Source organism: Monopterus albus, unplaced genomic scaffold, assembly GCF_001952655.1.
Source record: "Monopterus albus unplaced genomic scaffold, M_albus_1.0 scaffold500.1, whole genome shotgun sequence".
Classification (NCBI taxonomy): Eukaryota; Metazoa; Chordata; class Actinopteri; order Synbranchiformes; family Synbranchidae; genus Monopterus; species Monopterus albus.
Genome location: NW_018128380.1, coordinates 99,273 through 111,831, shown reverse-complemented (window position 1 = coordinate 111,831; position 12,559 = coordinate 99,273). Strand labels below are relative to the sequence as shown.

General features: G+C 42.1%; 1 protein-coding gene across 1 annotated transcript in view; it reads left to right on the top strand.

Annotated features, from left to right (window-relative positions):
* The first annotated feature begins 12,499 nt into the window (after positions 1 to 12,499).
* The window catches only part of LOC109952805 (chitin synthase 6-like), an 8,955-nt gene continuing 8,895 nt past the window's right edge, over positions 12,500 to 12,559 (top strand). Inside the window, exon 1 of the mRNA XM_020588061.1 lies at positions 12,500 to 12,549. Coding sequence (XP_020443717.1) covers positions 12,500 to 12,549 — 50 coding nt within the window. The remainder of the gene's footprint in view (positions 12,550 to 12,559) is intronic.

Below are 12,559 nucleotides of genomic sequence, written 5' to 3'. Positions count from 1 at the left end.
ACAGCAAAAGGAAGGTCGATTTTGAAAGTATGAAAGTAGGCAAGCGAAGAAATCCCACCCTTTCATTCCGACTTCTCTCCAAAGCCACCCCTCCAAAACACAACGTGCACTTCCTGATTACTCCTTAGAGATTTCTGGTAAATACAAATGCCCCCAAACAAAACAACCTGTCCAACACAAACATGGCCACTATGGAGTCACTTTTCAGCCCCTTTTGATCTCTCAGTTGTCACTGCTGTCCAAAAGCCACAGTGATGTTAATTCTAGTTTTACTTCCTGCAGCATCCAACTTCCCTCTAGTTGTAAGTTTCCTGAATATGGTGTTACCCACACAGATCTGCAGCCCTGAACCATAGTTGGGGACCTCTGGTTCATGGCTAAACTACTGTAGCCCTGGCTTGTAACTGGCCTTAGAAGTCCGCGCTTTTCCAGTGTGGAGATGCAAAGAGGGAAGCCGGCTTTTTTCAGCCCTGCTGCTGCCACGGATGATGGATTTGTTTCTTAATGTAATCACTGCCATCAGGATGAAAAGAGAATTTCAAGATATGTAACAAAAAATGCTTCTGAAAAGCAACCCTACCTTTATGGGAAATATTGAGCAACAATTAAGACCAATTTAAGAGAAACTACCCATGGGCCGTGAGGAGCAAAACATATAACAGAGATCTTAAGACGTGCAATGCTCAGAGGGTTCTCCTGAATGGCATCTTTGAGATACAGAGACAAATAGAATTGAAAAATCAAAACTGAGATGTATTAATTGTTGGCCTGCCCAACGAGCCAGGGATGTACTGTCAAGCTTGTGATTAGTAAGCCTCTGTCATCTGAGCCATAGTGACCTGTTTTCTGCTCCCTCACTTGGTAAAAACTAGAACTTGTATGCAGAGACAACAAATAAGACAAATAATGAAGCTTTCTGGTGCAAATAGAGCCATATAAACATGATTGTTGTGTATGATATCGTTGACGGATTTCTGTACTTTTGCCAACTCCACAGAGACGTGCGAACCAGACGGTGTTATCTCTTCTCTGGCTGACTTTGACTTTCAGTCAAGCAGATCACAACCATTTGAGTGATGAAAGTGTAGTGGTTTAAGTTACATGTTAATATGGATTATATAATAGAATAGTATTTATGGGTTCACTCTAAGTTCATGTGAGCTGAACAATGAGCTTATATAAGTTGGTCAAGATGTTTCCTGTTTTTGAGAACATCTCAGGGTGTTGTCTCCCAAAACTGGAGACAGGAAGCTAAGTTCAGAGATTGATGTAACAGCCTAAGGAAAGCTATGGCTAAAAGAGTGAGCCTGAAGGGGCTAATTAGAGGAAGAAGAGAGGATGAGAATGCTACCGTGAAAGTGTAGCGAATTCGGGATTGACTGGACCCCCGGCCAAGCCAGGCTCTGACTGACTGGACCCCTGATGGTACCACGTGACCAACAATGACTGACTGGCGCTCTGACAACCTTCTTATTTAATACTTTATCTATCCCATTGCAGGAGGAGTGACTCTGTTCTCTGTTCCCTAACTACCAGATGACCTGTTTTACTACTACTCTGTTCAGAATAATTGTAATATTAAATGATCATTTAAATTGGGATGATTTGTCTGAATTAATTTAGTCAGCATCACACTCTAGCCATGACAAAAGTGTTTGTGTATTGTGTATTTATGGTGTTCAGTTGCCCATGTCTTGCAAAGATAAGACCTTTCATTTGACTTTTGCCTCAAGGTTGTAATAAAACAGTATTTTCTGATATGTTTTAGCCCAACTCAAGTTCTTTAAATAAGTATATTCAACAAAATATAGTAAATAACCTTGAAGTATCAGTGACATTTTAAACAGTTAACATTAATAAGTAAACCTATACATTCACTGCTTACAGTGACACTTTTGTCAGGTTTGCCCGGCTGCGCCTGCCTTCTCACTCCCCTCACTCCGTTTTTGCTCCCTTACCTTGATTATGTTATCCGACACACCTGCTTCATATCCCCTGATTACCACCAGCTGCACCTGATTAGTTCTCCCTATTTATTCCCTGCTCTACGTTCACTCCCCTGCCAGTTCTTTCTAGCGTTATCAGGCCTTTTTCAGGTCGATGCACAGTCTCCTACTAACTGTATGTACAAACTCTGTTCTTCCTCAGTACTTTCCACCACGACCAGCCCAGGAGTGAGTCCCAGCGTCCGCAGCCCGGTCTTCTCCTCATCATTCAGCCACTGACTGTATTCACTTCTGCAGCTCGACACCCGGTCCCACTTCTACCTGATTATTCATTTCCTTGTTGTATTTCACTGTAATTAAACTTAGCACTGCTTGCACTGATGTCAGCCACCTGGGTCCGTCATATTTTTGTGACTCGCTCACCCCTGTGTTCGAGCCGATCTAACAATTTTTTTGTTTTAAATAAAGCCAATCCCAGCTGACACTGGGAGAGAGGTGGGTTGCACCCTGAACAGGTAACCAGTCTATTGCAGGGCTGACGCACAAACCTGTGGCTTTATTGGCACAACTGAGCATCTCTCCATTTTCAGTCATATATCATTCCCCAGTGCAAACTTTGGTTATGGGCCAGTTTCACCAAGATACACCATATGCTAACATAAAGGGTGACTGTGGTTCAGTGGGTAGAGCAGTCGTCGCCCAACTGAATGGTCAGAGGTTTGAAACTCAGTGCCTGCAGTCCACATGTCGAAGTGTCCTTGGGCAAGACACTGAACCCCCAAGTTGCCCCCGATGGTTAGAGCCATCGGTGTGAGTTGGTCCCGCAAATGGCTGTCTCGGTTCTGTACCGGAGACAAATTCCTTGTTTATAACATTCTTGGCCAAATAAAGGTGAACATCTCTCCATTTTCACAGTCGTATTTTATTCCACAGTGCAAACTTTGGTTATGGGCCAGTTTCACCAAGGTACACCATATGCCAATGTAGCGGATTGATTTCGTCACACCCGTGTCGAGGTACTCTGCGTTGTGATTGACCCGGCTGGAGACAACCTTTCAGCTACAAATGTCTTTATTGCTGATACAGAGGAAAATATAACAGAACAGCTTTAGCTCCGTGGCATTCAAATTAACTCAGTGAGAGTGTATGGCAGACTGGTGCCAATTGAACTGCACTTCCTTATTATGAATAAGGAAGCAGCACGGGCTGCACCCCCTCAAGTTTGCAGGGGCACCCCAATCTATTACCACCACACACATCTCACTTCCGGAGGAAGTAACAAAATAAAATGCCATTGCAACAAATTATTTGGGTTATGGCAAATGGAATTATAACTCCGCTACACCAACATGTATCTTGGCTTCAATTACATATTAGTGTAATTCATTCAGGTGAATGTCCACTTAGAGTCAATAGAGTTAAGATTTACTTTTACAGTTTATCACAAGATAGGCTTATTAGAGACTAATTCTTATAAAAGAGGTGAAAAGGCCACAATAGCAGTCAGAGACACCTGTGGCACCAAGTGACAAAAAGCAGTAAAACCTGTTTGCTTATAACATTGTGGTCTTATTGGTTTTCCAGATGTTCCCAAGTTGTGTCAGGTCCGCTCGGCGCAATCTGCCTCTTTTCTGCCTTTCTCTCTCCTGCTCTCTCTTTTTTTTTGGGATCAGCGCCTCAGCTGTGTCACTTGTTGTAATTAGTGACTCGTGGGTTGTTGTGCACAGCTGAGGCGCGTTACTGTAATGACTTCCCTACCTTATTTAAACCTCTGGCAAGAGAGGGCCCTACTGTCTGGCAGAAGCTCTGTTGTCGCCGGAGCATTGCACTATGTTGGACACAGACGGAGGAAGTAAGACAGTTTAAGCGTACATCGAGGTTTTAGTTTTTTTCTTGTTTTGTGTTAGATAGGGCCACTCATGTTGGCGATCTTCCCCCTGCTTTGTGTATCTGACGGCGATGTCGTGATTACCTCTGGTGAACTTTCCTAGCCATGTGTATCTGACGGTGATTTTCCCAGCCGTAGGTACCAGACGGCTAGCACTACAGCGAGTGCTACACTAGCCCTGTTTTCTTGTTCCTGTGTCCCTCCTGTCATCTCACCTGTCGCTGTTTTCCTGTTTATTCGTCTGCCTTGTCCTGGTCCTCTACTCTCCTGTTTTCTGCAATCCTCCTACTCATCTTCTCGTCCTGGACTCCTTAACCATCCCTCCTACCCCGGTTATTGTACTATACGTTGACACAGTTTGTCTGTGTTCCTTAATAAATCACCTTTTTTCACTAGCACCTGGGTCTGCACTCTTGAGTCCTACCTCAGTTCTCCCTCACCCCCCTGGTGAGGGGGACTAAATCATAAGTTGTTTCCAATATTCTTTGTATTTTCTTTGTGGGGTTAAAGTGTGTAGACCATTGCAATTTCCTATTCACTAGTTGAAACAAAAGAAAATCTCTGCAAGGCCTCTGACTACTAGGTGCAACACCTGCCTTGAGTTCCACACACTGGCTCCGGGTCAAATTCAAAATGCCATGGAATCACTTTGAGAGCTCTGCCTGGTCAGGTACCTGCTAAATTAGCAGTGCTAATAGTACCTAACGTTGTGCTTGCTCCCAGAATCAACCTAAAGACTTAAAACTGACTCGCCCCTTTAGACTGGCCTTATCCCTCGTCCTCACCCTGTTATCACTATAATATTATTTATATGCTTGTTGCTTTAGTTTTTGCACTTTGCAGAAGTATATTGGCCTTTAAATAAACTTGTTGGTGTTGGCTGGCATTTACTGCGGTGTGTTTGGCACCTTTAATCTCTTTAGAGCTAAAAGGAAGAAGTGAGAAATTATTTCAGCATCTGACCTTAGTCGTTCAGGAAAAACACCTGTGGTGGCATGACAAACATCATATGCATTTCATTAGGAAATCTGCGTCAAAGCTGATGTTATGGTTCATGGACATGCTTCCTGGTTATTTGTTTATTTTCACTTGGACTCTTGGTTTCCTGCCTCCTCACCTATCCCAGTCTAATCATTACTTGTCGCCTCCACCTGCTGCTCCTTAACCTGCCTATTTATACCCCTCCCTTCCCTCAGTCCAGTGCTGGTCCATCAGCTTACTTTGCCTAGTCCTTCTTGTTGCCTACCCCACTCTCTGTACCCCATTGTCTTCATCATCAGCACCCGGACTCTGGTCATCTATTCACATTCTCTGGATCACACCATCTGTCCCCAACGCCTGATCATCACTGTGGTTTGTCTTTTGTCTTTCTCATGCTCTGTGGGACACTTTAAGTTCGGATTCTTCCTCCACCTCAGTTAGATATTTTGTGTTCCTGGACCTGGTTTTGCTATATTGTTTTCTCAATAAAGTCCCTGTCTATACAAGAAACCCCTCATAGATAAGTCACATTCCAGTGACCTGCCATTGCCATCACAGTTCATAACTGCCTCCTGACTTGGTAAAGTTGGATGGCAAATGAAAGGACAATCCAACCAAAGTGCCCAAATGTCTCAGTAAGGTGCTGGGCCAACATGTGCCACCAGAATAGCTTCACCTGGACTGAGATCTTGTGACTGTGATGATTCACATCATCTTCATACCCGTCAGTGGGTTGAATAGACTGGATGGGTGCTATTTTAATCCTGAAAGTCACCTTGGCTTTTCTAAACTTTATATATTTGCATAAATTTGATTGTTCACAAATCACTGAAACACATTCTAAAATGACAATTTAAATGAATAAATAAAAATAATGATTCCTACAGTACAACCACATTGATAACATGGTCAGGGACAACTTGCATTGACCACTGGTTGAAAATGCATGCTTTATTTTGTCACCCGTCTGTATGTCGACAAATGTGTGTATTTTTAAAAGGATGCATGTACATGAACGTTTTTGTCATAAATGTGTGAGGAAAACTCTTCCAGTGTGTAGAGTGCATAGTGTAAGTCCAGGCCAAATTTTAAAATTGGATTTATTTTTATCAACAGATCTGTGAGTTCTTTCTCAAAGCCTAACTTTTTGTTCTACACATAAAAACAAAGATGAACTACTCGTAGTTTTTACGAGTTATTCAGGTGAGTTTCAGTGAGGGCAATGCTCAGTTTTTCAGGAATGTCTGTTCATGTTAACACAGTTAAACACATTCACAGCTAAAAGCTACTGAGTGTGTGGTATATCTGCGACCCAGCCCATGACAGCTGGGAATGTCCACAGACACACAGTCTGACCTGTTGAGCATCAAGCAGCCAGGTGAGTCTTGCTCAAAGGCAATCGAGAAGTCAAAAAGTCCTCCAAAAGACTAAGCTGCTGGGGTTGGAGCAGATGCTGCTTATGGGTTTTTCCCACAGAGATGAAACCAGTGACTTGTGTCAAATACATCTGTCACCTGCAATAGAAGTAGTCAGATCCTTTACTTTGACAAAACTACAATAAATAAATATCACAGTGTGAAGGTACTGCATTACAAGTAAAAGCCCTACATTTATGTTTTAAACACTCTGTGTTATCAGCACAGAGTGTTTAAGGTATTAAACTAATGCTCATTATGCAGGATGGCCTGTTCTCAGTGTGTTTTAATGAATATCATGTTATTATGTCTTGTTCACCATGTTTACACAGCAGCATTTTGGGATCTGTGGCTTCTATTAACATGCAAACTTCTTATTTAAATCAGGATCAGGATCAGGACTTATTTAAATTTATTTAAATAAGTCATCTCCCAACCGGAAGGTTGAAGGTTCAAATCTTGGAGCCTGCAGTCCACATGTCCCTGTGCAAAGGTGCCCCCCCCCCCCCCCCCGTTGCCCCCACAGGTTAGAGCCATCATTTGAGTTGGTGCTGCAGATAGGTGCTGTCGGTTCTGTACCGGAAACAAATTCCTTGTGTGTAACATACTTTGCCAAAAAAGGTGATTATCCGTATCCAACAGGTGATTGCATCATGATTTGGTACAAAAGTGGCATCCAGGAAAGGCTGTGCCCTTTATGACCAAAGAACAGCCAAGGACCGCCCATATGCGTGAGAATATCATTGGAATGTTTAAAACCACGGAATGTTTAAAACCAGTGTTCCTCAAAGAAAGATAGGAAGGGATTTGGATATGTCACCCTCTACGGTGCAGAACATCAATAAAAGATTCAAGGAATTTGGGGGGATTTCAGTGTGTAAAGGGCAAGGGCCAAACCTAAACTGGATGGCCGAGCTCTCTGATCCCTCAGACGGCATCGCATCAAGAATCCTCACTCTTTTATACGTGATATAACCACATGGGTTCAGGATGACTTTGGTTCAATTGGGTCAGGCTCTTTTTCAGGGATGCCCATGCATATTTCAACAAGACGATGCAAAACCTCACACTACACACATTACCCAGGACTGTCTGTGGAGGAAAAGGCTATGAGTGCTGGACCAACCTGCCTGCAATCCCGATCTGTCCCCAGTAGAGAATGTGTGCATTTTGAACCTCAGATTGTGTCAACAAAGACCCAGGACTGTTGTGCACCTTAAGACTTGTTTGCAGGAAGAAGGGGATAAAATTTCACCTGACACATTTAATCACTTGGTGTCCTCAGTCCCTAAACGTCTACATTAAGTGATGTGAAAAGGAATGGCAGCATCACATGGTAAAGGTTTTACTGTACCGAATTTTTTGGGAGCACGTGGCAGGCATCAGAACCAAAATCAATCAGCATCTAGTCATCTAACATAGATTTTCCAGATTACTCTAAAGCATTATTCAAAATGCTTCATTACTCAAATGAAAGAGGCTGAGAAGGGCAAATCTTTTTAGATGGAATTTCTCACAAGTCACTGATTTTATGGCTGAAACAAAGTGGAGGACCAATTGGCCCGCTACCATTCTGAGTCAGACCTGAGGATTCCTCCCCTGCTTTTCTTACAGCACACAGCTCATTTAACACCTACTGGACTGTATATTTGACTGCTGTAAGTAGGAATGGTTACTTTTGTTAGAATTTTTGTTCACTGCACTCTCAGCTGGCTAATTCATGTTCTGGTACAATCTGCTGGCTCTGACTTCCATCCACCTGAACTGACTGCCCCCCTGCAGCAGTGCACTTTGGGTGTAGCTAATGGGTTTGGCTACGACTCAGCCGTCACAATGAGCAGGTGTCTACCTTTAAAAACAGACACTGAAGCACAGGACATTCATTTGTCATATTCATCATGGAGGATGACAAAGATGTGCACAGGTAAGTATGCACATTATAAGTAAATATTTTTAGATTCAGATTTTGTTTACTATTAGAAACATATTTACAGATATGAGTAAAAATTATTTATTCGGAGTAATGTGACAATAATACAATTGTAGCAAACATTAAATATTTATTTTTCAAAGTAATCAAGTTCAATTGGAAAATGTGAAAAAAATTTTTAAAAGTTTTTTAAAATCTTTTTTAAACACTATATAGACATATAAGATGTTATTTATATTGCAACATAGTTACTGGCAGGTAGAATGACAATATTTTTGAAAATTGTGAATTATTATTAGAGAGTATAAGGATACCCTTCCTGTCTAAATTGGTTTGATTTACGACTTTGACCGATGTGGCTCCCCCATAAACCCTGCCCACTTTTTGCACCTAGCTACACCAAAACACCGACTGGCAACGGGATACTTCAAAGGATTTCACATATCCCTGTTACTTTTCTATAATGGCACTTTTTATTATTGGTATTATAACAGTATTATATGAATGTATTATGGTTTCACACATGGGGGAGCAGGACATAAGGCACCTGCATATCACAAAGTGTTCTTCATAACACAGGATCAGGGTTAAGCATGATACCTCAGAGGAGTGCATGACTAGTTGGCTCGAGAGAGAGGTTTTAGGGTTACTAGATTTTCCCTGTCTTAATTCACAACTTGCACAATTTAAAGGCATGGTAAGTCTGTTAACTTTTGTTCTAAAGGGATCTCATAACTACATTTAATTTTGTTATTTTTACTGTGCATTTGTTATAATTTGTTATCATTTTATTGGCCTTTCTACTTTTTTACAGTATCTACCCTTCTACCTAAGAGTTTGATGTTTTTGTCTTGTTAGGAGGCCGTGGGACATCGCTCGAGAGGTCCCTGCCATCGAAGATGAACAAACACCCTGGAAACTTGTCAAAATACTAAAGATCCTAACTCTCTGTATAACCAGTGTGATTGTGTTTGGACTAGCAGTGTGTAGCAAGGTTGGACACTTTTATACATTGTTGGTATCTCATTAAAAACCATGAATATGACAACAGCTAGATGAGGGAGAAATGATCCTTGAATTTGTGATGTGATTGTATAAAGTTTTGTTCATGTTAATTGTCCCTAATGTTTTGGTGTAATGACTTGACCCAGGATGATTCTATTAATTTAGCAGCTGTTGACTTCAGGTAACATGATTAATATTAATTAACTGATTAGTTTTTTATTTGTTCTGTTGCAGACATCTTTCCTCCTCCTCCTCACAATGTCCAATGAAGGCACAAAGACCATCTCGACTAAGCAGAAACCCGTTGCTCTGCTGTGCGTCGGCTGCTCTCTCATTACCTCTAGTGTGCTTCTCTTTCTCAAAAGCACCTGGAAGGCATGTTACAAATCATCAAAGCTGCCAAGAAAAGCAACCGCTGCCCTGGTGAGACAAAGGAAACATCTCCGAACATCAGCATCTTCTGACTTCATCTGATCTGTGCCTGATGCCAATAACAAATCCTGGCAGAACTCTTCATCCTTTTCTTTACCAAGCTGCTGAATTTCAACATCTTCTTCTGCTTCTTCTTCAGGTTCTGTTCTTTGAGTTTCTGGTGTCCGTGGGTTCAGCGATTCTCACCATGCCACACTTGGACATCGTGACCAATGCGACAATACTGAATGCTGTAGCCGTCCTCTCTGCGCTCCTACAGGTGATCACTCATTGCACGGCCAAAGAAAGGAACTGCGTCCTCCTGCCATCCATCACTGCCTTCATCCTCATTTTGCTCGGTTACATCCTGTTCCTCATCCTCTACATCATGAAGGGTGACACCAGGATGAGCACGTGGGTGGGCCTGGCCGTTGGTGGGTCCTTCTTGGTATCTTTCAACTGGTATGAGAAATACTTCAGAGTGATCGGCGAAGACAGCAGCTCCATCTTCCTCAAGAAACTTTGCAAAGACATGACCAAGTGCCAGAACGTTCTGCACATCCTCTCCAGCCTGCTCAGGATTGTAGTGACTGCCTCTGTTCTCGGAGCATACGTTCCTTTGTCCAAAATGGACTGGGGCATTGTGAACTCCATTCCAAGCCGTGAGACAAGAATTATTGTCATCACCATCGGGGTCCAGCTGATCTCCTCAGCACTCTGCCACTGGTTTGCATTGGCAGCTTGTAAGATGCACGCTCTGCGGCGATGCTTCATTCTGCCCTTGTACCTGGCCTCTCTGGCTGTTATGGCTGTTCTGGTCATCCCTGTCATCGTTTACTATCAGATTTACAGAAGAAGTCTGAGTGGGGCTACAAGCATCAACTTCCCAGCCTACTGCACCGTAGCTGTGGATGGAAGAAACCAAAGCCTGAATGACAGTGTGTTTCCACATCTGGTTCTGGATGTTACGCACACTCTGTGTTTCCTTGACATGTCCCAGATATCTGACATTGGCATGCTTACAGGTAATAAACTAAACGCTGACACAAATTACAAAATCAAAAAAACAATGATAAAGTTAAACTAATTATAGGTTTCTAAGTTCTAAGTTCTAAAATAGGGTCACCAAAGGAATTCAGAGCTTGCTTGCATGTACACAGAACTAATGAATGTGCAGGATCCATTGTTTTAATGTATCCTACAGTGTCTCTTCAAAATACTTGTAACACGATGTATTTCTATTTTTTCAATATCCAATGTTGGAAGTTCCACCTATTGTTTTCTCGGCCGTCAGGTTCAGCGGTGTCCTGGTGGATCAGTCTTGTGATGGCCACCATCTATCTGTGGCGCCTCAAAGTGTTTCGTATCCAGAGAACCCAAGACATCTTCAGCAGGTTTTTTAGCCTTTATCGAACAGTCCCTGCTCCTCAACATCCGATTTGATGTCCTGACCAAAAAGAAGAAGAAAAAGTAAGTGTGGGTGGTGAGTGTGTAGGAGTAATCTTCCATTTTTAGAGGGTAATGTTTCTCAGATGTGTAAATCTCCTCATATCAAGTTTTAGACCATTTCAAACAGCGATGGTGTATCTGTGTGCGACCATGTGGCATGAGACCTATGATGAGATGATGACCATCATTATCTCAATTTTCAGGTAAGTTAAACAAACATTTATAGAACAATTTCATAATATATCACCGAACCCTTTCTAAAACAGATGCTGCTTAAATTCCGTTTCTTCCACTTCAGTGTTTTATACATCAAACAAATTTAAACATTTAAGTCTAGTTAAAGAAATGCTTTTTGTCATGGAAATGAAACAACATTTTGTAAAGTAGCATACTTTTACTTTATCACAAAGTATTTTCTCACAATTCCTTTCTATGTTTCTCCAATTGCTGCAGACTGGACAGGTACAGACCAAAGACAGAGGCAAAGTTTGATGATTTCACCTTTGAAGCCCACATCTTCTTTGATGATGCATTTATTCATGTTGAGGGGAGTGCCGAGGGTCACCTCAACGAATATGGAAAAAACCTTGTGAAAATCATTACGGAAGTTTATTGGTAAGAACCATGATCACAGATGGTCTACACTTAGTGTGCCTTTTAGGGTTAAGTCTCATCTTAGGAAGTACAAATTACTAAGTGTCCTGTCATTCTCTGTGATCAGCATCTTCACTAACCTCAGTGAAAAGTCCTTCAGAAAGCAGAGGCACATCCCTGATCAGAAGATCATACAGACACCGTACGGAGGTCGTCTCGTCATCACCATGCCTCACGGGAACAACATTGTGGTTCACTTCAAGAACAAAGAACGCATTCGCCACAAGAAGAGATGGTCTCAGGTAGGAAAACTAACCGTTGACCCCAGAATTTAGTTCCATTTACAATTGACCGTTGACCCCAGAATTTAGTTCCATTTTTATGAACCATTTACAATTGGGTTTTTAGGAAGGTGACATTTCAAAATGTTCTCAGTTATATGACCTGTTGTTTCCAGGTCATGTACCTTTATTATCTTCTGGGCTGGAAACTCATGAACAAATATTTCACACGCTGGCAGACAGGAGAGGATGAGAAGGAGCTGAGAGCAGAGGTCCAGGTGAGACAGGAGAAACATTTACTTGATGTCCAGGAACATGCATGCAAATGAGTTCTCAATAGAACATAAAAGACCCTGTTGGAATAAATGTAAACCAGAGCAAACTGTTTCTGTTGCTTCAGAGAGAGAAGCACAACACCTACATCCTGGCTTTGGACGGGGACACAGACTTCCAGCCGGCTGCTGTGATGCTACTCATTGATCGTCTGAAATTGTACCCACGTGTCGGGGCAGCATGTGGCAGGATTCACCCCACTGGATCAGGTTAGCACACAGTACAAAAATAAAAAGTGAGATTAAAAAACAAAGAAACAGGAGATAATGTCAGGAGATATGCTGAGGATCACAAATCCTCTATATTTCTGCTGCAGGTCCGTCGAT